Source organism: Condylostylus longicornis, unplaced genomic scaffold (genome assembly GCF_029603195.1).
Source record: "Condylostylus longicornis isolate FDR11 unplaced genomic scaffold, ASM2960319v2 ptg000022l, whole genome shotgun sequence".
Taxonomy (NCBI): domain Eukaryota; kingdom Metazoa; phylum Arthropoda; class Insecta; order Diptera; family Dolichopodidae; genus Condylostylus; species Condylostylus longicornis.
In genome coordinates this window covers 2,765,260-2,792,403 of record NW_026577991.1, presented here as the reverse complement: position 1 = coordinate 2,792,403, position 27,144 = coordinate 2,765,260, and the positions used below count along the sequence as shown (strand labels likewise).

Sequence of the window (27,144 nt, the reverse complement as noted above, 5' to 3'; positions counted from 1 at the left end):
CAGTGTTTATGTATTTATTCGTATTAGGAAACGTGATAAAATTTTAAATAATTAAATCAATTATATTATTTAAATTTTACGATGCTAATTCAATGATTTGTGATAGTTCAATATTGTAAAATAACAATATTTATAATTACGTTTCCTAAATGTTGAACATTTAATATTCAATATATCTTGATTTATAATTTAAATTTTAAAATTTATGTTTATTAATCTATAGAGATTTATTTTTGTTTTAGATCTATTTCTGCATAAATATTTAATAATTTAATATAATGTTTTGTTTTTTAATGAATATAATCAATATTAAATTATATAAAATATATAAATTTTTGAAAAATTGAGTATAAGTATCTAGAATTTTCAAATATTATTGTATCAAAGCTAATATTATTTTTATATAGAACGTAACTTATAAGAATATTGATATAAAGTATGTTTATATTATATTGTAATATTTAAATAAAAACAATAAATATTGATTAACAAAAAGTAAAACAAACAATAATATATTTTTATACATAATATGTTTAAGTTTAGAATATGAGTTGTTTTATAAATATTTAAAAAAGAGAAATTTTTTTTTAAATATACCTTGGAGGCATAACATCCATCATTTTGGCAATGAATTAATTTATTTTTTTTTACTTTGTTATACTTTAAATTTAAAATCTTATACGAATTTAATAAAAAAATTTTTTTAAGAAAGAAGTTTTTTTTTTGCTTAAAATTTATTTTTTGCTTTTATAATTAAATATTTTATTTATAATTTAAATTAATTATATAAATATTAAAATATTAATTTTTGTTAACAAACAAGAAATTTATATTAAAAATTTTTGTTTTTTTTTTTCTGTTTAAAATAATTTTCTATTTATTCCTTAAAAATTTATGAAAACCCAGTAACTTTGCTTTTTTATGTAATTTATTATTATTAATATAATTTGGTTTTTTTTTTAATATTATTGTAATATATAATATGTATATTGTATTAATTTTAAAATAATTTAAATTTTATTAATTTTATAAAAGTATAAAAATTTCTTTTATTATTAAGATTATAATTTATTATATAAATATTGTTTTTTTTTTTTAAATTTTAATAATTTTAAAATGTTTTTCTTCACTATGTTATTTTAAAAATCTTCAATAAAACAAAAAGATATTAATTTTTCTTTGTATTATATAATAATCGATTTACAAATGTTAAAATTTTTATGTTTCATTTAATTATAATTAAAAATAAAAATTAAAATAAAAGTAAAATTAAATTAAAATCACACTTGCGTTGAATTTTTTTTTTTATATTTTCGGATCTTAATTCATTTAGTTTTTTTTTCAATATTTTTAAAGATTATATTCAATATAAAATTAAAGAAATGTCACGCATTTAGTCCACATTTTCTTTTTTTTCTCATAATTTAAAATTATTTTTGTTTTTTAAATTTTTCATTTAAATTTTAAATTGTCATATATTAATTGATTATTTCATATCTTTATTTTATATGTGTGTACATAAACGTTATTTACTTTTTTATTTTCTATTTTATATAAAATGTTGGTGAATGTCTTATGCCCATATTTTCAAATTTTAATTGCCCTGTTAAAAAATTTATTTGGAATTTATTGTGCACATCATTTTTTGCAATTTTATCTAAAAAAAAATAAAAAGGGAAAAAACAAAAATACAAGTGGAGAAAAATATTTTAGATATTTTATATATATATGTACATATACACATATATACAGCATATATACATATATACATATAAGTAAAAAAAATTTGGATGATTATTCAAGTCTTCTTTTCTATTTTATAACTTTATACTTATTATATAATAATATTTCTCTTGTATCATATAAAAAAACACTTTTCAGATATAATAAATTTAATAAAAAACAAAAACAAAATAATAAATTTTTCTAACATAAAATTTTTTTAACATTTAAATATAAAAAAAAAACAAAAGTACATATTACATTTGATTTTTTTAATTTTTTTTTTTTTAGGAAAACGTGACGAAAATTTTTGAGGCAAACGAAAATTACGAAGAATATCAATTGAATTTCTGTTTGTTTTTTGGGCTATTTGAATTTGAACTTGTTTTTTTTGGACTATCATTCATCAATAATAAATTCATATATTTAATTCAACTATAAATATTTAATATAATTAATAAATTAAAGTTCCCTGTATAAAAAATATTATATATATAAATTTTTTTAAATTAATTTTCATGTTTGCAATTGAAAATAGTAAAAATTATACAAGATTATTTAATTATTAGTTAATTGATTTTTCATATACGATTGAAATTAAATTATTGAAGTACTTATGCATAGCATTAGTATTAAATTTTTTTTCAAAAATTATGAATATTATATAAATTTAAAATTGTTTGATTCATTATATTTTTTATACTATGTATAATGATAAATATTTATAATATGAATAGAAGCCTAATCAAAATAATAAAAATTATTATTTTGTAAAAATAATTATAGTTTTTGAAATGAAGAAAAGGCCTAATCAAAATAATAAAAATTATTATTTTGTAAAAATAATTATAGTTTTTGAAATGAAGAAAAGGGAATTAAGAAAAAATTATATAAGAAATGCAGATTCATTTTCAAATTCAATAACTCTCATTTTTTTTTATTTCTTTAATAATATTGTTTTTATAATATCTACAAAAACTGGTTATAAAATAATTTACTTTAAACTAAACCTTATTTCGATACTGTAAAACTACCATTTTAATTTTTTTTTTTTTCAAAAATTTAATTAAGTCAAATTATTATAAATTTACGTTAAAATAATAATGTACACCCAATATAAAAATAAAATGAATTATAATTTAAGATTAAAAAAAAAGCAAGAAAATGAAAAATACAATCAATAATTTTTTTATATTTAAGTGTCATACAATATCACGTAATCAATTATAATTTGCACAACTAAATTACAAAAAAAAAAAAATCATGGTATTCAATCTGCTGTTACATAAGTGCACCGAAAATTTTGCTTTTTATTTATATTATTTTAGTTTTTCAATTAAAAAAAAGAAAAAGGCTAATATTTTTATAGAATAATTTCAATTTACACGTTTAATAATATTAGGAAATTCACCTACAAAATTGCATATATGTATATATTATTTTTAGAGGGGTAAAATATAAAAAACAAATAATTGAATTTACAATTTTTATTTTTGATTTGAATTTCGTGATCATTTTTATAAACAACAAAAAAAAAATAAACATAATATTTGTTTTATATTTATATAAGTATATATTTAAATTTTATTGAAGCAATTATCTAATATTTTGTTAATTATTTTTTTTTATTATTATTAATATTTAATTAATTTTTATTTAAAATGGACTTACTCAATATAGCATTCATGTTCCCTATATATCAGTTTTTTTTTATATTAATTTTTTTCGTAAAAAAAAAGTAATAAAAAATTCGAATTTAAAATTCAACTATTATATTATGAAAAATAATAAATGATAGTAATAATAAGCGGTTTTAAAATACAAAAAAAAAACAAGACTACTTTAATATTTTCTACTGTATATGTATACAAATTAAAAGACTCAACAACTTTATACTCCAATATATATTTATATATTAAATGTTAGTAAAACAAAATCCTTTAGCATGCTTTTTATTATTTTTTGTAATCATAGATTTTTAATAACTCAAATTTCTTCAAAATACATAATTATTCATTTAAATGGATAGTTAAGTTTTAAATTTAGAAATATTAAATAAATATATTTTTGAATTAAACTATTTGATCGTATTTCAAAATCAAAAATTTTTATATAAGACAATCAAACACTTTGTTAATCGCATTACTTGACGTTATTCAAAAAATTTTTATAATTTTCTGAAAGAAATCAATTTTGAAACTTGAAATTCTATAATGAAAATCAAAATATTTTTGTTTTATATTCCATCACATTAAGTGAGGCGACTAACAAAATATGAATGAATGATTTTTACGATGAGATTAAAAGGTATATGAATTTTGGAATACATATAGAAAACTTTATGAATTTTGTATAGTAATTTTTTTATGTTTTTTTCTTTATTAAAATAAAATTCAATATACATAATAAGAAGTGTTAAATAAAATTGAAATTTTAAGAATATTTTTTGCAATTTCTATATGCTCTTCAATCATGAACTTTGGGTAACATGATAGATAATAAATAATTATATACATAACATATAATTATGTTGTATGACTAAAGCTGTTCGAAAATTATATTTTGAAATTGTTGTAAGCGGGAAAGAAATCAATATTGATTTTGGTAGTATAATATTGTATTTTATAATATGATACAATATAAAAATTTGGCTATTGATATAATAGATAAAATGACTATTAATAATAAGTTTGTAAAATTGTTATAATCATAAATATTTTTCCATTCACTGTAATTTATGTTACATAGTTTTTTTTTTTTTTAATAATTTCTATTCTGAATTTATAATATGAATAGTGTAATATCGTTTTTTTTATATTTTAAAAAGTATTTAAATTGTATTAATTAGAAAAAGAGGGAGACATTTGTAATGTTTTAAAAACTTTAAGAAACTTGTAATAGTAAAATATTAATAAGAAATTTTAATGAATATTAAAAATATTATTCAGTACTGGTAACATAACCTTATGAGGTTTGTTATATGATATTACGTATTCTAATATTAAGAAATATTTCAAATGAGAGAAAAGAACAACGTTTTTATAGATACAATCACCTTCCTACAATTATTTAATAAATATTATTTTAATATTTAATTGTATAAATACAGATTTTACGTAGTAAACCTACATTAATTAAAATTTATTATTAAATATAAGAAATGACAGAAACTGTAAACAAATTATTAATTTAATTGTACAAATGCTTTTTTTATACTACTCCATTTTCCATTCGTTTTCGATTTGTTTATAAAACTGAACATTTTTTAAATTAAAATTTCATTTCAATATATACATGCAGGACTTACAAAGAATTTTATGAATGAATTTTCTGTTTTTTTTTTCTTTTATTTCCAAAATATTCAACAAAATTTATTCAATCAAAAGACAAAACCAAAAACAAAAAAGAAAAAACCCAAAACAAAGAAAATAAAAAAAACATAGTTTTCTACTTAATTTCTTTTTTTGTTAATTAAATGAAAAAGGTGTATAAATATTATATTTATTTTTTTTTACTTTTTTTTTTTAATTAATTATTTTTAATATATTTTATTAAAGAAAAAAAAAAAAGCAATATTATTTGCTTATTATTTTGTTTCTGTCACAAAAACAAATTGTTGGAAAAAAAAATTTTTTTTTATAAAGAAAAAAAAAATACATATATAGAGAAAAATAATTGAAATAATTTTTACATACTCGAGTAATAATTGCCGCAAAGTTTCTTCATCTTCCCCGCGACTACCACGTTTTGAACTTGATGAACGATATTCTCGTTCGGTTACGGGTCGTGACCTTTTATGGACATAACTGAACGAATGACGATAAAATTTTCCATCTTCTAAATGAAAATTTCCATGACCATGATGATGTGGTCCTTCTGGCACAAAATATAAAAATTAAAAAAAAAATTATTATTTAAATAATTATTAATTTTTATTTATTTAACTTTAAACAGTTTTTTAATAATAAATATTTTAAATTATGGCAAAAATAATATTTTTATTTATCAAATCTTATGATTTCAAATGAAATTTCAGTTTAAACATAAAAATTTTGTATTTAGTAAAGAAATATAATAAAAATAATGTAATTGGTTATAATGCCGATATTGTAATCCTAATTTTTAAGATTATAATGTGATATTTTTGACAATCTAACGCAATAATATTTTAAATTTTAAGAAAATTACAATTAAAATTCTGTTGGCACTGAATAAGTAAAATTGTTTTGAAAACTTTAAATTTTTAAATCCATAGCTTTAATTGTAAATACATACTTGTAATTACAACAAATTTTTTGTAGCAAAACAAAATTTTCAGTGTAAAATATTATTTTAAATCAAAGAATACATTTTAAGCATTGAATTTTGAATTTTTTTTATGAATCTTTTTCAGAACCACCGTTTTGTAAATTTTTTCTGTTTAACTAGTGATAATTTTACATAATTCATATTGAATAGCTTCTATTTTAAAAAAAATTTTTCATTTCAACTACTTCAAAAATATTAAAACTAATGATTAAAGAATATTAAAATAACAGCATTAATCCAATAAAATATATTAAATTAGGTTTTTTAATTTTAAATTAAAAATTATTTTTTTAATTATTATTGATTTAAATTTGCCAATATCGAAAGCTAAAATAATCAAAATTTTCAAAAAAAAAACACATAAATTTAAATATAAATTATTATGAATTAACAAAAATAAATAAATTAAAGGACAGAATACTGAACAGATACAAAAATAAGTAAAAACAAACTTCTTACCGTCTGATCTAAGTCTTACTGGCGGTGAGGTCAGCTTGAGTGTTGAAGACAATTGCGGGGTCTTGCCTGGACCACCAAAAACATAATCATATGATCCGTCACTCAAATTGGACACTATATAGATTTCAAAATAAAATTATTTTCATGCAAAAAAAAAATATAACGTACTCATCTTGGTTTTTTTTTTCTTTTCATTAAAAAAAAAAAAAACAATTTTATATAAGAATATAATAGAGAATGAAAGAAACAAAAATTGTTTTAAGGGGTTGGGGTTAGGCAGTTGGAATTGGGTTTTATTTTTTAGGATTACAATTTAATTCATAGAGGAAGATGGAGGAAAATTTTTCATTTTTTTTTTTGTTTTTCATTAAAATAATATTAATTTTTCTCAAATATTTTTAATTCGGAGTTTAAAATTTAAAAAAAAAAAATTAATTTTTTATAATGTTTTTCTTTCAATATTCTTACTGGATTTCTTTGTTTTGAATTCGATTTGATTTTTGTGTTCTGAACGAAGTCTGTAGGTTTATTTTTAATACTCACTCTATTACAATAAAAAACCAACGAACGATATTAAAGCCACACACGAAAACGAAATGAAAATCAAAGAAGAAAAAAAATACAAAAAAAACAAAGAAAAGAAAAAAAGTAAAAATTATGTATATATATAAATATATTTTATTATTCTGTGTTGATTGTATTTTTTTTTTTCATTTTTAAATATTTAAATTCATGATTTTTTATTATATATAAGATATTATTTGAATAAAAATTGAATTAAACAATGAAAAAATGAAATTGAAATTCAACGAGAAAAAAGAAAAAAATTGTTTAAAAAAACGAATGTGCAATTTAATAAATTTGAATGAAATTACGTGTGTGATTTTTTTTTCAGTTATATTTTTCAATAAAAATACACAATATATAAAAATTTTATTCTACATAGTAAGAAATATTTAAAGGTAAACATGAAATTTTCAAATGTATGTAATTTAAAACAAAAAATGTGTACTATAAAATTAAACAAACCAAAAAAAAAATCAATTCATTTTAAAATATTTCTTTATAAAAAAAATAAGAACAAATTTAATTTTTTTTAGCAATCAAAAATTTTTCATATAATGCCAAAGACAGTGAATATAAAAATAGGAAACATAAACCATTGTAAACCTTTTGCATTGGATGCATGAATGAAAGTGTTTTCAGTATTTTAAAATACATAATAGCAAATTTATGATAAATTTGAACACAATTTTTTATTTGATAGAAAAATATTTCTTTTTTTTTTAATCTTATTAAAATAGTACATAATAAATTAATAATATTTATCCTTTTTTGTATTTTCGAAATCAATTGTAATTGCATGCTTCTATGCTTTCAGCATTATGAGAATGAATATATTTCAGAATTATAAGAATGCTTTAAGACTATGCTTGACTGCAGCATTAATACAAAAATGCAACAATTTACACTTGCAAAACTAAATTGTGTACTTATGCTGTTATTGGACTTTGATGACATAGAATTTGTATGTTGATAACGTACACTAAAATCTGTTCTAAATCAATCATATAAAACCATATTTTGTGTATAAAATATTTTAAGAATTACGAAATTAAAATAAAATCTTATATGCTCGTAATTTTGAATTCAAATCTTTGGAATACGTTTTAAGAATAAATTTAAATTTAATATTTAATATTTAATTTTAATAAATTTAAAATTAAATTTAAATACATCTTAAGAACGTAAAATTGAAATTTAGAAATTTAAGATTTGTAGAATAGAATTTTTGTAAGAAATCATTTATGTATTATAATAATAATTATCAATAACTTAAGGTCTCTAAAACGATATTCATTTCATATATTATAGCTATGTACATAAATTCATATTATATGAATCATTTATTTTATTTGAACACTATAATGTTATTTAAAGAGAATTCAATTGTATTAACCATAAATTTATAAATTTAAGTAAAATTGTTGTATGAAAATTTTATTATATAATAGTATATAATATAGAAAATATAAAATTATATTAGTTTATAAATATAATAAAATTAGATTTTCTAATTTAACTAAATTTTAATTGAGCTTTAGTTTAAATCTTTAATTTAAACTAAATTTGGTTTATATAGATTATTAAAGTTCAATATGTATAGAATATATTTTTTTTTTTTCAAATTTACCATAATAAAACATAATGTCCTAAATTTCTCATGTTATTTTTAAAAATAATTTTAAAAATTGAATTACCTGCTAAAAATTTCATATAATTTTTTATATTATTATAACTTTATATATACATAATATTAAATCAGATTTAGAACTTTTAAACTTAATAAAAAAAAAAATCTTAAATTTCTTTTATATTCAGAATTTAGAATTGAATGGAATTAGAAATAATTTAATTTAGAAAATTTATTTTTCCTACATGTAAATATTATGTATAAAATATGAATTTATGTTAAGAATTAAAAAAATCTTTTATTATAAAACAGTTTTTTTTCTTTTTAGAAAAAATTATCAAGGAATAAAAACATTTCTTTTAGAATTAATACAATGCATGTTAAAAATGCTACAAACATAAGGCAAAATTATATAAGATTATTTATGAAAATTGCATGAAAAAAAAAGACTTTAGTGTATGAAAATTAAGATTATGAATTAATTTAGATATGATTTCCTAATTGAAAGGCATAGAGTCTTAGAATTTAGAGTAAAAAAAATTAAAAAATTCTTAAAAAAATGTTGAATTTAAAGCAATGTATAAATCAGTTTTATACATTAATTATACATACTTTCTATTACAATATTGTTGAAATATTTAAGGTTTATAATAAATTTGTAATTTATAGAAAAATTATGAATAATACGAATTATTTATGTTTCATTATTTCACAATATTGATTCTATTGTACTTTAAAATCAAAATAAATGTAATTTATTCAAATATAATTTGCAAAAATTTATAGTTTCGTAAAAACTCTATTGTATATTTCAATTCAAAAATTAAATATACATGTCATGTATAATTTTCCTGCATTGTTTATACGTATATGTGTATATATATAATAAAATATCCTTTTAATTATTTAACATTTTACAAAATTAAATTTCAAAATTAAACCAATTTTGTATACAAATAAAAAGAAAAATTATTTTATTTTGTCAATCACTGTCAATTCGTTTATGGCATTAAAAAAAAAAATATTGTATAATATTTTAAATTTTGTATTGAAAAAGACAAAATCAAAATATGTATGCTAAATTAAAAAAAAAAAACTTATTTCTTTTTGTATAATACGGTTTTCATTAAACAATTTGTAAAAAAAAAATTGGAAAAACAAAGTAGAAAATAAACCAAAATTTTGTGGAAATAAAAAACATACATAATTGTGTACAAATATGTAAAACCTACTTAACACCTCATTTATATATAAATTAATTAAATACATATTTATTTTATATTATATACAAAATGTCATTTGTACTGGATGACATTACATAAGTATATATGATAGTTTTTAAAATGAATTTTAACATTGAATAATATGATAATTGTCACCAGTTTATAATATGATGACATTTAGATTTATAAAAAGAAACTATTTTAAAAGTATTAAAAAAATATCAACACAATTTTAAAATATAGTTTAATAATTGAAATTGAAATATCAGAACAGAAGAATAAAAATACCAAAAAAAAAATAAAAGAATAAATAGAAAAATAAAAATGAAATTATCAGTTGTCATTGTAATTTTTTTATTTTTTGTGGTTCGAATGGTAAATCGAAATGAAAATAATTTATGTATATATAAAATATGTTATCAATATATTCAGTCTTTAAAATAATATTAAATGTACAAGCAATATAACGCATCCTTTATAATATATCCTTTTTTTTTGTGTTGGCACTCATTTAAAACCATAAGACTTGATTTTTGCGTACACATTTATATCGCATCATAATATTGTAAATTATATAAATTTATATTATATGTATTGAAAATGCATATAAATTTTGTGAAAATAAGTTGAAAATGCATTTCAAAAGAAAATTATTCAAAAATATATAAAAAATATATATATTTGTGATAATTATTTTATATTGACCATTTCGAAAACTGATATTTATTTTATAATAGAGAGGAAGTTATTTAACTTTATTTATGATATTTAATTATAAAATGACTGTCTGAATTAATGAAATGTTAATGAAATTATTTATATTTGATGTTAAAAAATGATTTTATTTTGTATTATTAAAGGGACAAATTGTGTACATAAATTTTAAGTATTTATTTAAATACCAATTTAATTATGTTTCGACATTTCTACATGATTTTGACAAAAACAATCGCTGTACGAGTCTAAAAGTTGTACTTATTTAATAAAGTGTATTTAATATTTGTTATATTTTTCGACTTTTGGACAAAATTGTCTTTAACAATTGTGCGAAATTTTTATTTTTGAGAGCCCTTATACTAATATACAAGAAAAATACTTTTGCTGGAAAAGCGAAATTTCATATGAATTCATTTGAAATATTTTTACATATAAAATTTTGTAACAAAATTCAAATTGATTTTATATTAGAATTCCTCTTTATCCAGAGGTTTCCCTGTATATAAATGTACAATACTGAGAATTGTATTAAAACTTTGAATACATTTTCATATGCATACAATATGAAAATTACAATATTATTTTTATACACAATAAAGCAATTGTGAATTTAAAAGCATTTAAATCGTTTTTAATTTTTAATACTTAAAATACACATTAATACAAATTTGATGTACATATATATTGGTAACATATTTAATTATATTTAAAAAAAACTCACAAATAACTAACAAATTAAGCAAATATATATTGTAGAGAAAATTTTAATAAATATTTATTTTAATATTATATTTTTTAATTATACTCATTTACTTGAATTTATAAAACATTGTATTAAAATTTTTTTGATTAAAAATTAAAATCAGAAAAATTTAAACAAAAAAAAAAACCAAAAATTAATTAATTTTAATTACAATTAATATAAAAAAAAAATATTATACTTAAAATCAGAAAATAAAAATTTTAGTTAAAAAAAGAAAGAAAATAATTTAATTCACAGTCATTCACAATAACTTTTATTTATATATATAATTTTAAAACTGTTCTACCGGATGATGTAGGATGATGACAATATTATAACAATATAACAAAGAAGCAACAATAAATGGAGGATGGTGATTTTATCATTATTTTTCCAAAATAAATAATATTTTTTTTTTTTTTATTTTTGCTTTGTATATAAAGTACATTATTTTAAAAATAAATACAATATATAGGGATGCGTTTTTCTTTTACTTAATTCAAAACAAAACAATTTTTCCAAATTAATTACAGAAGATTTTTATGTATATGTAAAGTTAGCGAAATATTTTTTTTTTTGAAAAATTATTACAAAAAAAAACATTTGGATGCAAAACAGAACAGAAAGAAAAGAATGAATTTATTTATTTTTATAATAATAAATAATTTATAATTAAATTTAATTAATTATAATGGTTTTCATTTTTTTTATATAAGTATATTAATCTTTTCTTTTTCTAAAATGAAAAGTTATGAAAATGGAAATACATTAATGGTAAAACAACATAAAAACAACTAAAAATAAACTGATATAAATGAAAAGATTAAAATATTTTTGATTTACCTGGAAAAATCGTCAATGGTTGAAGTGCTTGTGTTGAACGCAGCGGAGGTGGTAGTGGCGGCAATTGTTCAGATGGATCCTGGCCGTTTGATAATGATGATGATGGAGGTGAGATCATCGAAGCTTTTGCATTTGCCGCCATGACATACGAACGGCTAGCTATAATTTTTATTTAATATTTTTATTTTAGTAATTAGTATTTACTTAAAAATTTATAATATAAAGAAAAGAATACGTACTTTAAAATAAAAAAAAATCAACGAATTTCATTGTATAAATCGATTTATTCGACACACTTTTTTTATGTTGAAATATTGCAAATCAAAATTAAATAAATAAAACTCACAAAATCAAAAATTATTTAAAATAAAAAACTTTTCAATAAATTAATATAAAAAAAAACACTTGAAAAACTATTGAAACAATTTAACAAAATGAATCAAAAATAATAAAAAAAAAAATTTAATAGAAATTAAAGTAAAATTTTTTAACTTAAAAAACTTTCTTGAAATTTTCAAACAAAAACTTTTCTATTTTATTTAAAACAAAACTTCACTATTGAATACAATTGAAAATAAAAAAAAAACGGAAATATAGATAAAGTTGATCTTGGTAACATTAGGATATTCGTAACGGTGTTATTTACATATAAAATTTCATAAATTATAATGAGCTCAATAGTCACGAATCGACCGTAAATAAATCAAATTACTTTCCAGCTGCTGTAACAATTTTTTCTGAATTCGATAGCTTCCACTCAGATCGTGTTCTGATCACATATTTCAAATTTCAGATTTTAATTTCGAATAGTATTTTACTATCATAATTGATTTTTCAGAAAAAATTCAATTGAAATTTTAACAAATGTATAAAAGTATTGTTTTTAAATTAAAAATTTTAAGTCTGAACTGTTGATTAAATTTTTAAATAAAAGTATATAATTAAAAAAATTATATTTTTCATTAAAATTATATTTAATTTATATTATATTTTTCAGGTAATCAACATTAAAACAAATTTCTTAGTTCTCATATGGAACAAAATTGCCTCAAAAAGTTATTATTCAACATCATTAATGCGGTCCTGTATTGTAAATACATAGGATAATATAAGGAAATAATATGAATAAGCAAAATTTCTTTTTTTCTAGAATTTATTGTAAAAAAAAATAATTAGCAAAGTAAACTAATATTAAATTATCTTTTTATTTTTAGTATAACAGTTAAAAATTTACGAGATGCTATTGGTTGTATTAATATTGTATTAACATATTAAGAATTGGTGCATAATATTGTTGTTAATTATAATGGAAAATTTCATTATACGGAAATCCCGAACGTAAAATAGCTCGAATAATCAGAATTTTATTGACAATCAAATTTAGAATATGATTATTGATGTGCTGCTAAGGAAATAATAAGCATAAACTTATACAAAGTATAAAATAACCAAAAATGTTTTAATAAAAATTTCAATATAACAAAATTTGTACAAAAAAAAAAACAAAATCCAATCTTACCTTAATACAAGTGCCAGCCATTTCGTAGAATAAATATTATTATTAATTTTTATTAAGTTGTCCACGATTAAGCAATATAAACTCTATTCTCTTTTGGATATTTGATAATTGGATATTTATATATAGAAGAAACAAAATTAAAAGTAAAAAAAAAATAACTATTTTCTTTTATGAATTTTGTAAATATGTAATTATTTTAAATATTTATTTAAAGATGTATGCATATATGTAAGAAAGTATATTTATTTAATTGAATAATTTAATCTTTCATTAAATTTTCTTTATTTTTTTGTAATTTGATTTGAAAATGTGAAATATTATTTTGTTTTTCTGTTTTTTTTTTATATATTTTCTGATGTGTTTAGTAACGGGCAGTATATTTATTTTTATGTTTTATTTATTTTGTTTATAAATTTTTAATAATGCATATTTATTTTTATTTTTTTTTTTACTATTTTGAAATTAATAAAAATTATTAGTTCCGCAAACTTTTATATTACAATTATATTATTAATATGTCCTCCGTTTCTTTTTTTTTATAGAATTCTTATATTTGATATTATGGCGGCAATTTAGTTATCATTTACTTCCTTAATTTTAGGCCTTTTTTCTTTCTGTAAAGAAAATTAAAAATAAAAAGTTAATAAGTAAATTTTTTTTTTGTATATTAAATATAGATATAAGCAATGTATGTATATATATATTTAGAATTATGTATAAGCAACGTATGTATATATATTTAGAAATATGTATATTAAATTATATTATGTATATTATATTTATAACTATATTAAGTAAATATTCTTTACATTAATTAAAGAAAATGTTTTCATTCAATGTGAATTCAGAATGGATGCATAGGTCTTTACTGTTTAAGTTTTTAAGCTTTTTATTTATGATATTTTTCTCTTAAAGATTTACTAAATTTTTTTGTTAAATTTTAGATTTTAATTTTTAATTCTATTCACGTTTTTATTTCAATTGTTCAATTAAGTTATTAAGTTATTTAAGCTTTTCAATTTTGACTAATTTCCAAGAACCAACTTTTTATGTTTAAAAAATATTACATAATTTTAAAAGAAGTTTTTAAGTAACATTAATTTTACAATAAAATGTCCATATTCTACAGTCTCCAAAAATGCTAATTTAATAGTTAAAATTAATTAAATTTTTTAGAAACTAAATTATATTTTCTGAAGGGGGTTCAAATTTTGCAAAATAGAAATATTCTCAGATATTTAAAGTAGAAATACACAGCAAGAAAATTTTTTTTTTGTTCAAGAAATAAATTCTACCTAAGATTTTATAAATTTATATTATTATAATGATATCTAAAATATTTTCTGTTCAATTAATATTTTATGAAAAAATTAAATTTAAAGATACATAATTTTTTGTAATAATTTGTTATAAGTATATAATATGTAATTATATTAAAAACTTATATAATTGTACAATATAAAAATAATTACATTGTATTTGAATGCAATTGTTAGGGAAAATTTAATAAAAAAAAAAATGATTTTTTATTTAGGTATATTACATAATATAATTAATTAATTTTGTTATGTTAGTATAAAAAAATTTCCCATAAAAGCTTTTAATAAAATTAATTTTAGTAATTATTTCTAGTTAAATTTTTATTTTCAATTAAGTATATGTATATGTACAAACTTTTCTTTTTATTAAATTTTTTCATTATATTATATAGTAATAAATTTTCATTTAAAATTAAATTTAAAATTGAATTCTATTAAAAAAAAATAAAACAAAAATTGTATTGGAATTATCTATATACCAATACGTGATAAGATGTTTCTTTTTTATTTTGTTTATATATATATAATTTAATTGTATAATGTATATAATAAATTATTTCTAATGAAATAGATAATGAAAATGATGAAATTTATATAACATTTTTAAAAAAAAATTTTGCAAAAAATAGATTAAATAGTTTTAATTTTATATTTCAAAAGAACAAAATTCATATTTGAAAATAATATTTGTTTCAGTATGTTATATAAATAAATATATAGATTAAATTATTATAAAATAATTGATTTCGGCAGTCTATTGCCTTGCTTATAAAACAACGTACATAAAACAATTCATGAGTAATTGATTCTTTCTAAAGTTTTTATTAAAAATTATGTATAACAAATTTAATTGAAATTAATCAAAAATCTTGTTAATCACCTATACTATAATATAGTATAGAACAAATATTATAAATACTATGTCTTCCAATAACTTACTGTAATATACACTAGCCAATAATTTTTTTATACACCTTATACCGTATAAAATTAAATTAACACATCAATGTAATAATTTACCTTCAATTTTCTATATTGCATAAGTATAACAGTTTTATTTCTTTTATATACAAAGAAACTATTTTCAAAACCAAAATACAATGTATGTACATAGAATAAATCGAAATAACTTCCTTGAATAATCTATATATATTTCCATTTATACGTTTACAATATTAAAAAATCACATAAAGAAGAAGTTAACTTGTAAGTAAAATTTTATTTACTTTGCTATTAGCACCATATACAAATATATTCATTCATATATAGAAGTAAATAAAGTATGCACATATAAATATGATATATATATCATATAAAAGTATGACGTAAATGTATGTATTTATATTCACATATGTGTGTATATAAATTTAAATCTTCTATTTTAATTAACATAATGTTTACCATTAAATATTCTATGAATTTATTTTCCTTATATTTTTCCTTTATATATGTATATCATAAGAAATTGTCCTTTCACCTAATATTACATACATATAATAGATACATATTATAAATATAAGCACATGTGTATATTGAATATATGTATGTAATATTCACTATAAATATTAGGGTTTTTTTGGTATTTACAATTCACTGAGAAAAATTATTGTTATTATTATGTTGATTTCGTTTTATTTTTGTGTACATATTTTATTTTTTCATTTTATTTTCCCACATTTGGTTTGTAAACAGAAATGTAAAATTTATGGCTATATATTGGTAAAAAAAAAACAGCAAGAAAAATACTAAATAATATGTATATAAAAGAAAATAAAAAATAATCGAAATATTTTGTCGTTGTTTCATCAATAAATATTAAGGCAAAAAAAAAAACAATAAAATGCTTATATATACATACATTATATATATGTTCACATTATGCTCACATATATTACAATATCTATAGATATTTTGTGTTATTATACAAAAACAATAACAAAATAAAATGAACAAATAAAATATACAAAATAAAAGTATATGTTATATAAAAAATTTAATGTCCTGATTATTGAATGCAGTAAAAAATCGATTTGGTATAAGGTACTAACATATTATTAATATATATTAAGTATTTAAACATAAATGTACTATATTGAAAATGCAAGCAATTTTTAGTAACACATAAATTGAATCATAATAATATTTTTATATAAGAGTTGCATAAAACGAGAGTCTTGATTTGAAAGCAAGTAAAAGTTGTACCTTCTGAAATTGCAGTAGGTGTATATTATGTCAGATCAAACTAAAATTATTACTTACTTACTGCAAATGTAAATTATTTAAATTACGTATTACTTACTATTAAATCTTAAATTAAATTTTATGAAAATTTTCGATAATTCAGGTATATACACTTAAAATTCTAATTTAAAATCTTAAACATCTTTCAATATAAGGGACAACATTCATACAATCTGAAATCGACCATATGAATTTTATTTTACACAAGTATTAATATTTTATGATATATTTTTAATATTGAAACATTTTTATTTAGGGCATTATTGTAAATAATAAAATATATTCGAATAAAATTGAGGTTTTCAAAATGACAGCAATAAAAAATACAAAAAAATAAAAACAAAATGAATAATTATTGTAAATACTTGAAAAATATTTGCTTACATAAAAATAAAATATTGTTATTAAAGAATTATAATTTAATTTACGAGTTTGAATTTAAAAAATGTCCAAGTAAATTTATTAAAAAAATAAGTAAGAAAAATATGATAACAATAAAAATTAATAATACTAGAAACTTAATTTCTTGTAATGACAATTCTAACCTATAATTATCAATCACAATTTTATTTATATATTTGTAATTTTCTATTTATATACTTGTACAATAATATTTTATCTTGAAATTTGGTCAAAGTATAATACAAATTTTATTGAAAGTCTAAATTATATAAATTTAATGAACATTAATATTGCTTTATTTGAATTATTCAATTTTGTAAAATACATTACAGTTCGACCAAACAGGGCAGAATTCACTACAAAGGGATACGGCTCTGTTTACATATATGGAAATTCCCGCTTGCACAAGTAGCTGTACAATTCAAAAATTCACATTTCGTATTACAAAATGAAAAGTAAAAAAAGGAAACTATTCTCAATTTATTGGCTACCTTTAAGTTTAAACATGGAGAAATTATACAGATTAACGGTAAATTCTCTTTTTCGAGAATAAATTTCTTATACATAAACTATATAACATTTTTGAATTCATTAAGCTCAAAATATTATTTCGTTCCAGAAATTGTTAATACTGTTCGATTAGACATAAACTTTTTTAGGATGAGCCATTTGCTGTTGGATATATTTTTTTTTTATTTCAAGAATTCCATTATCAGGACGCTCTCATACCATATATACATAATAAATCCAGCTCTGTATACATTCATTATGTTAATTTTTCACAAAACCTCACGTACGTATGAATTTACTGCTTTAAAAACTGTATAAAATTCAAAAATCTATATTCTTGTACTATACTTACTCAAATATACTTGAATATGTGTCTACTGTAAATTATTAATAAATTTGAATTTGATTTAAAAGTGTTAGTCCTATTTTTAAATTTATAGATTTAATTGATTTTAAAATTTAATTATTGTATTTAAATATTAAGAATCATAAATAAGAATAATTTATAGTATAAGTTGTCACTATACAAATATATTATACACCTATTATAACCATTTTAGAAAATTTATGAGACAAAATTAATTAAATTGTGATTTTTTTTTAAATTTATAATTCAAATATTTCGAATTTATATTTTATCTTAATCACATAAATAAATTTTATTTAACAAGATTTCATAAGATTCAGAAATAATAAAGAAAAAAATAATAAAAGATTGTAAACTATAAATTTTGCTTACTGTTTAATTTTTAACTCAAATATTATCAAAAATTCAATTTAAAATATGTGCAATCAAAAATTTGAATATCATCAATATTTTTAAAATAATTTTTTTTTTATTTAATATTCAAATTCAAATTTAATTTGGAGAACAATACGTAAATAATTTTGTAATCTTGTGAATGCAATTTATTTAAAGAATAAAGAAAAACTGAAATATTTTTTTTAATTTTTCGATGAATTAAGAAAAATTTTTTTATTTAATTTTCAAAATTGAAATCAACTCTATTTTGGAATATATAAGATTTCATTGAATAAAATGAGTTTTCTTAATAATTTTGTTTTAAATATTTAACAAAATAGTATGCCTAAATATATTAAATGAAATATAAGAATTGCGTTGAGTTGAAGAAAATTATATTAAATGGAATAAAAATAATGCTTAATTTTGTTTTTAGGTTTACATGTCGTACAGTAAAGGACAGGTGCTTGTAAATGAAAATGGATCGTAGATTTGATTAATTCAACAATTGAAATTGTATGTGAATGTTGGCCATAAAGCTTTTTTAGAGGAATAGAAATAAAAAAAAAAACAAAAAATAAGAAATGCTATAAAGACTTGGAAATTAATATCAAGAAGGATGAAAAACATGAAAATTAAAAAAAAACACGAAAATTTCCTTACACTGCAGTATGTTTAACGCCCTTATTGAAGCAAATTCAAAAAAGAAATAGATATTTTATAGCGTGTGCAAAATAAGGTCATAAAAAATTTATTTCGATATAAATCAAGAACATCAACAAAATTGATTTTAAAAACCCATAAGATATTAACTTTAAATATTCTTGTCAAAAAAGCTACTCAAGCACATCTTATTATCGATAAGAATATCAAAACTAATGTGAGACCTGTAATGAATACCAACATCTATAGTTATTTTACCAGAACTTCAGGCAATATGAGAGTAACATTCATCTAGAAGAAGGCTCAATAACTTTAGACGCAATATACTATATAACATAGATTTTAAGAATTACAATGAAATTCAATTGAAACAAATTAATGACGAAAGTTAAAAAACTTAAAAAATTAGTAAATAAGTAAAAAAATATAAATTAAAATAAAATAAGTAGATTTAAGAATGTATATAACTACTCTTAATTCAAATTTTAAATTTAAAATAGCTATTATCTATAATAAAAGTTTTTTTATCTCTCAAGGAATTTCAAATTATATAATAATGCCGAAAACATTAATATTCAATTTTATAAATGCAATCTGCAATATTTTATACAAATGTACACAAATCACACCTTTATATTTTATTATTAATTTGAATCATGTTTTTAATTTTAAATATTTTCAATTTTATTATTCAAGGACCAATTATTGAACATATTACGCGTATAACCAATAATTCTCATAGTCACTACTACTTTTTAAGTACGTATAGAAAATTTATTCAATTTAATTTAATTTTTTTTTTACAAATTGTATTTTATAGATATCCTTTAATTGATTTCATTCTTTATCCTTTTATTATTTATACATATATTAAAATTTCAGTAGCATTTAAAATATTTTTCCAAATTGTATTAAATATAAATTCTAGTAATTATGTATATAAATTGTACGTACCAGTTATAGGTGAGGTTATAGGTGCTGATAATGGTATACATTTGTTATTTAAATATAAATAAAAAAAAATTTATTTTATATTAAAAAAAAAACCTAATCTACCAAATTCAAAACATGATAAAAATTAAAATTAACAATTTTTTCACATGTTATAGTGTTATTAACAGGTCACCCATTATTATATACATATATATACAATATAAAAATACCTAACACATTATAAAATAAAATATAAAATTATTTTACTTGTTAAAAGAAAATTAATGCAAAAATTATACACAAAATATATAAGTATATAGCAATACTTTTTATGCATTTCAATTAAAAGATAATTTATTCTTTTAAAATATAATGTACTTAAAATTTAAATATATATATATATGGAAAATATATTGTACAAATTCAATTTTAAATATTAAAAGGATATAGAATTTAAAAAAAAAATACAATATAAGAGATTTTGTACTTAACAAAAGCATAGAGGAGGAAAAAAAAACAATTTTTAAATTTCTTTGCCAAAAAAATGACTAAAACATGCAAGTTTTTTTTTTATCATTTTAATTCATTTATGTAGGTAGTTACTGTATAAACTGTAGTCCTTTTCACAAGAAAAAGGGAAGAATTAAAAAATTACAAATTAGAAAAATGTGACAGATAAATTTTAATTTTTTAAAAAATATCTTTTTATCTCTTAAGTATTTTATTTAATTTTTAATTTAAATGAAAACTGCTAACACCAGTTTTAAAAAATGAATTTTTTTTTTTTGTACATATTGCAAAAAATTTATATAATTATTATAATGAAAAAAAAAGAAGAAAAATGTAAAGTACCTACATAAGTCTTATCAAAAAAGTAGATTAAAATTGCATATAATTAATTATAGTGATTGGTTGACTTGAACAGCGATGGCCAAAATATTATTACACTTTCAACAACATTCAGTGAATGCGCATTATTAGAAAGCAAGACTTCTTTCATTTGGAAGAGTTCATAGTAGAGTCAGATCGCAATGGTTAACTTACTCGACTGTTCTTTTCACTATTTGTATTGGCTATTCATTATTTGTATACGTATATAAGGAAATTGTTCAATTTTTTTGGTTTAAAATTCAATATGTGAATATTTATTCTATTCTGTAAGTTTTAATTTATAAAATTACTTTAGAAATTTTAAATTTTTAATAGGTTTTCTTTTCTAATGTTACTTCATTGGAAAATATACAAAAGGGCGCAGAAAGAAAAAAAAAGAGAGGCTATATCAAAAATCAAAATGTTTTTTTTTAATAAATTCTTATAAAGAATACATTTCAGAACATTTTGTATACGAAAAATATACAAAATATCATTGCGTAAATTCGTCTTGCGCTGCTTACAGCATTCTGATTACAATCAGAAACTTAGTATTTCCTATCATTAACAAATTAGAGAACAGGGTTTCCACTTGAAATCTCCAACTCGTTCTATGTTTTACTATTTTCTTAACTAAACTCCATGTTAGCTTTCATTTTTCTAGTTCTAGCTTTACAGATTTACACCCAGAGTTCATGGGGTGCCGAGGCCTTCTTGAACCTTGTATGTTCCACTTCAAGCTTATTTTAACAATATTATTAGCGAATTTCATGCATTTCAATTTTTTTCTTGTTATTTGTCTACCTATATGTTTCTCGCCAATTATTCGGATTTTGGTCAAAATTTGAAAGAATTTTTGTGGAATTTTATTGGTTAGCGTACGCCAAAATATACATATTTTTTTATAAAAACAAAACGCATTTTATGTAAACCTCTTACTTATTAAACCAAATAAAATTAAAAAAAAAAAACAAACCATCAGATTAACAGATTTTGTCTGACAACGAACGTTAAAGAAACAAAAATGAAATTAATGAAAAATTCTTTTATAAGTACTCATTTCTTTATGACAATCCTTTTCTTTAAAAAAAAATAAAATAATGAAATTCATTAAAATTTGATGTTGTAAAAGAATAAAAATTAAAAAAAAAAACAACAAAAATTACAAAAGGATATTTTTGCAATCTTTGCTGAATTTTAATAAATTAATATTGACTGTATGCACAACATATACATACAAGTACCATAATATATGAGAAGCAAGAAATAAAAAAAAAAAATTTATCCAAATCTTATAGGAATTTAAATATTCCCACTTTTGAACACATAAGCATATATATATATATTTAATAATACATAAACTAATAAAATAAGGAAAAAAATGAAGGCAAAAACTGCATATTTTTCTTAATTTTAAATTTTTTTCCCATATATGAAAAAAAAAAAAAGACAATTTTAAATTGCACTTAATTTTTTTTTCTGTTTTTTGATTTTTCACTTCATTTTATATGTTATTTTTTGTCAGTGTAATATATTTGTATATTTTGTAAGTATGTATATTGTATAAGAAGTATCTCATTGGTGGTGTATAATCCTTTCATTCAGAGTAAAAAAATAAAAAAAAAAAGCTCTCGGGGAAATAGATTTATCATTAACGATGAGTACACATAAAAGGATTATGTCAATGAACTTGTAAGTGGATCAATAATGAACTGGGTATAAAAAAAAAGAAACATAAAGAAAAAAAGTAGCTTGCTTTGCTTTTCGTTTTTTTTTTTTCTTATCCGTTTTTCTTTCTGGTGCATTTTCAATCCTGATTTTGTCCTTTTTACCATGATATATAGTAGCAATATGAAGTAAAGAGTATATATAAAATAATTTTAATTATAAATTATACACATAAAATAAAAAGAGTAATGATAAAGTTTTATAATAAGTTACTTATTTATTATTATGTACATATACACAAATGTATATATATATACTCGTAGATATAAGAGCTTATTATGTGATTGATATATTTTCATTTTGAAATACATAAATATAAGTAGTAGATATTATAAAATATATACAATATACAGATAAATATTCGTGCTTTATAATATGAAAGGATAATGAAAAAAAAAAAAATGTCTAATTAATTTTTTTTTATAAGCTTTAATTTCCTCTTCTATTTTATCTATTTTGCTATTTTACTCGTATAAAATATTGAAAGAAAATCAGTTTTTAAATGAAACTTTTTTTTTTCCTTTTAAAATATAAGAAAAAATTTAGGAAAAAAAGGACATTCATCAATGTAAACAAAAAAAAAAGAAATCATTAATTTTTTCTTTCATACAAAAAAAATTTCACATTTCCGATTTTTTAGATTTAAAAAAAAAAGAATTATTTGACTTAATAATGAAAATTTTTAATAAAACTATATTAAAAAATTTGTGGTATAGCGGTCTTTTAAATCACATATTTAAGCTTATGTGTGTACAAATATAATTGTATAAGGTTACTAAAGCCTTTATTTAATACAAAAGGTATTTTTATAAACGTAATACATCGCAATATTTATGTAATATGAAATTATCGCCTATCTATAGAGCAAAACTATCCTATAAGTCATAATTTGCAAATTGTTTAGGAGACACAAAGCAAGAGTCGAAATTTAATTTCTATTAAAATTTTCAGAAAATATTTTGAAACGATAAAAATTACTAATTTGTACGTTATTAGTTTTATTAAAAATCCTATATTGTCGATTATGACACGAGAATAATTTTTAAGCTGATTGCCCTCGTGTTTCATTTATAACTGAATCATTTAGTGTCGTATACGTTTTTCAAGTCTTATTTTAGTTCCGAACCATTGGTAAAGTTACACAATTAACAAAAAAGTTTCCGAACATAACTTTGCCCTAGCTTCAACAGCTTCGTAGAGTGGATATTCGTCGGACAGAATTTTTTTAATCCTCCAAAATTATCCCTAGCCTACCCAGATTTTCCCTATATGATAGAATATTTTGTTTAAAAATTTAATTTATACTTAAAATCATAAAATTTAAAGTCATTTAAATTTCTATGGGTTTATGAATTTATCGTAAAAATTTAAGATATGTATACATAATACGGGCATAATTATAAATTTATTTTCGAAATTTTTACAATTTTCTGAAATATTTGTATAAAATCTTAAGGAAAAAATTGTCTATATAATGCAAAAATTTTGTAAATCTTGCATGTTTTAAATTTTGAAAATTATTTTTTAACGAAACTCATCTTTAATAAAATTTTATTGTATAATAATTTAATCATAATTTTATTGATTAACAATATTATTTTTGATTATTTTCTTTTAACATTATACTTATACCATTAAATTGATTTATATATTTTTAATATTTAAAAAAAACCACTTAACCATATTCAATATTATTATTCATTACAGCTTTATGTTGTATATTTTGTTGTATGCATTTATAGGGTTTTAAAATTTCCAAAAAGAAAAAAGTATAAATAATTTATATATAAAAAAAAAATTAATAAAATTTTACATAATTTTTGTGGGAGAAATCATTTAGAGATTTTTACACGATAATTTTTTTTTATAAATGTTGTTCTTAATATATGACAGGTTTAAAATAAATTTTTTGTGGTTTATCCTTTTAAAATACACTACACTACAGGTATACACAAACATTTATATAAATAAGCTGTCAATGTTAATATGATGGAAGATTTTTCATTAAATTTAATATTGGTTTACATTAAAATTTATTATAAAATATTAATCAATTGTAGGTTATAAAGAAAAAAAAACTGTGGTGTGATCAGCACATAACTGCAATTTGTGTTGTGTATTTTAACGAAAGTATTGTAGAAAATTATGAAAATATCTTTTAAACACTTGTTTTCAAATTAGTGGACAGTAGTAAGCTTATAGTTAACATTCCTAGAAAAATGTAAATGTGGTTCTTAGTCGAGTTTCGATTTGTGCCATCTGAATTCTGTGAAACTTTAGTTGAGATAGCAAACGGAAATCAAATATTTCATTCAACAAATTTCGTCAATTGGTTCCATAGGTAAAAAATGTAATTTCGATTTCCGAGCTCTGATCGTCGTTCCAAAAAATGTATATGATTAATTTTTTACTTATATATATAAAAATGTAAAATCGACTCTCAAATACGTTCATTTTCAAAGGCCTGATATAACATATAACCCAAAAGTTGATCAATCCGTAACAAAGCCAAAATAAGTAACATATAAAATTTCATCAAAATCAGTTAAAACTGAAATCTGGCACACTGAAATCTCTCTCACAACAGTTTATTTGCTCATCTCTATCAAGGAAGAAGTGCGTTTCCACCTAAAACTCAATTTGCGAAATTTTAGTGTGATCACAATCTAAGCTCTCTTTTTGTATGCAATTTAAAAACAAATATTTACACACTTAAATTATCTTCGAGTGTTAAGCAATTGTTCGAGTTCGTCTACAATCTCATAATTTTTGAAATATTGAATATATATAATATTGAAATATGCTCATAATTACAAGCTTTAATTGTATTTGAAATGGGAAATTACAGGGCCTTTTTTATTGAATTTTCATAATGAAATTCTTTCTTGTATTCAATTATATTTTTTTAATTAAGAAACAAAAAAATTTTCTAATCTAATTTCTATTTAAATTTTTGTATGAATGATTTTCTATTTTAATTATAATAAAAAATTTGATAAAAGCTGTCTAAAATCTTTATCAATTTCAATCACACTTTGGATTTATAAATTTCATTCTTAATCAATTTCATTCAATTTTTAAATTTTAAACACTTATAAATAATTGTACAATGGTATTAAATGCCAAACGCACGCTTTCTTTCAATATATTAATGACTTTTATTATTTGAATATAAGTATTTGATGATAATAGACTAAACTCAACAAGTCAAACAAAGGAAACAAGTCAAACAAAGGAAACATTCGATTAGATTTGAGTAAAATTTTAACCCTTAACTGTATGTACACATAAAGTAGTCAAATGGCAATAATAACATGGAATCTTTATTTATTTTTAAACAAAAATTTTCTGATAAAAAAAAAAATTTTGCAAATTATCTATAAAGTAAATAAGAGAACTAGTTTTATTGAAAATCATATTCAAACCCTTCATTTAAAACTAATTTTCCAATAACACTGTTTGCCGAAAATGTACAAAATTTTCAATAAACAAATTGAAATTCGTGCAGCAAAATATGTTTTTAAAATGTCTTTAGTGTTACTCATGCTAATATAATTCTTAATATTTTCAGGTAGATTATTATACAGCAAGCTCTGCAGTGAATTGAGTAATGACGACTACAAAAACGATTTGCAAACGAACAAATTCTAAATTGCGTCGCAGTTCTGATCGCAATGATTGCGAACTTCTTTGTTAAATACAGTTCTCGTATTGTTGTTAATATTATTCGTTAACGTTAATTAGACTTTAATAATTAGCTTAAATTTGACTAAACTATTAAAGAGGCAATACTTTTCGATTCTGTTGTATTATTTGATATTTATTGTATAGATATTGTCCCAAATTTTAAATTAACACGTTATCGAAGCATGTCGAAGAACTGGATTGCCATTGTGTTTGATATTGTTTGCATTTATTGTTAATTTATATTTAGATATCCGATTATAAATTATTTCTATATTCTTGTTTACAACATCTAGCAGGCAGGAGCAATTGATTTTTGTGTATT

General features: G+C 19.2%; 1 protein-coding gene and 1 long non-coding RNA gene across 17 annotated transcripts in view; both read right to left on the bottom strand.

Annotated features, from left to right (window-relative positions):
* Positions 1-14,337, bottom strand: part of LOC129606922 (glucose transporter type 1) — a 47,721-nt gene extending 33,384 nt beyond the window's left edge. For 11 of the 16 annotated variants that reach the window (XR_008696783.1, XM_055517567.1, XM_055517568.1 and 8 more), the window contains exons 1-4: positions 13,728-14,335; positions 12,209-12,367; positions 6,490-6,603; positions 5,418-5,598 (exon numbers count right to left, since the gene is read on the bottom strand). Coding sequence is in view for 15 of the 16 variants with exons in the window: in XM_055517567.1 (XP_055373542.1) it covers positions 5,418-5,598; positions 6,490-6,603; positions 12,209-12,350 (437 nt within the window). In the remaining variant the exon portion in view is untranslated. Of the gene's footprint in view, positions 1-597; positions 743-5,417; positions 5,599-6,489; positions 6,604-6,957; positions 7,034-12,208; positions 12,368-13,727 lie in introns of those variants that run through there. The other 5 variants (XM_055517557.1, XM_055517562.1, XM_055517563.1 and 2 more) reach the window with 5 other exon arrangements.
* Positions 14,330-27,144, bottom strand: part of LOC129606924 (uncharacterized) — a 65,007-nt gene continuing 52,192 nt past the window's right edge. The window contains exon 4 of the long non-coding RNA XR_008696784.1: positions 14,330-14,341. This is a non-coding gene — a long non-coding RNA (uncharacterized LOC129606924). The remainder of the gene's footprint in view (positions 14,342-27,144) is intronic.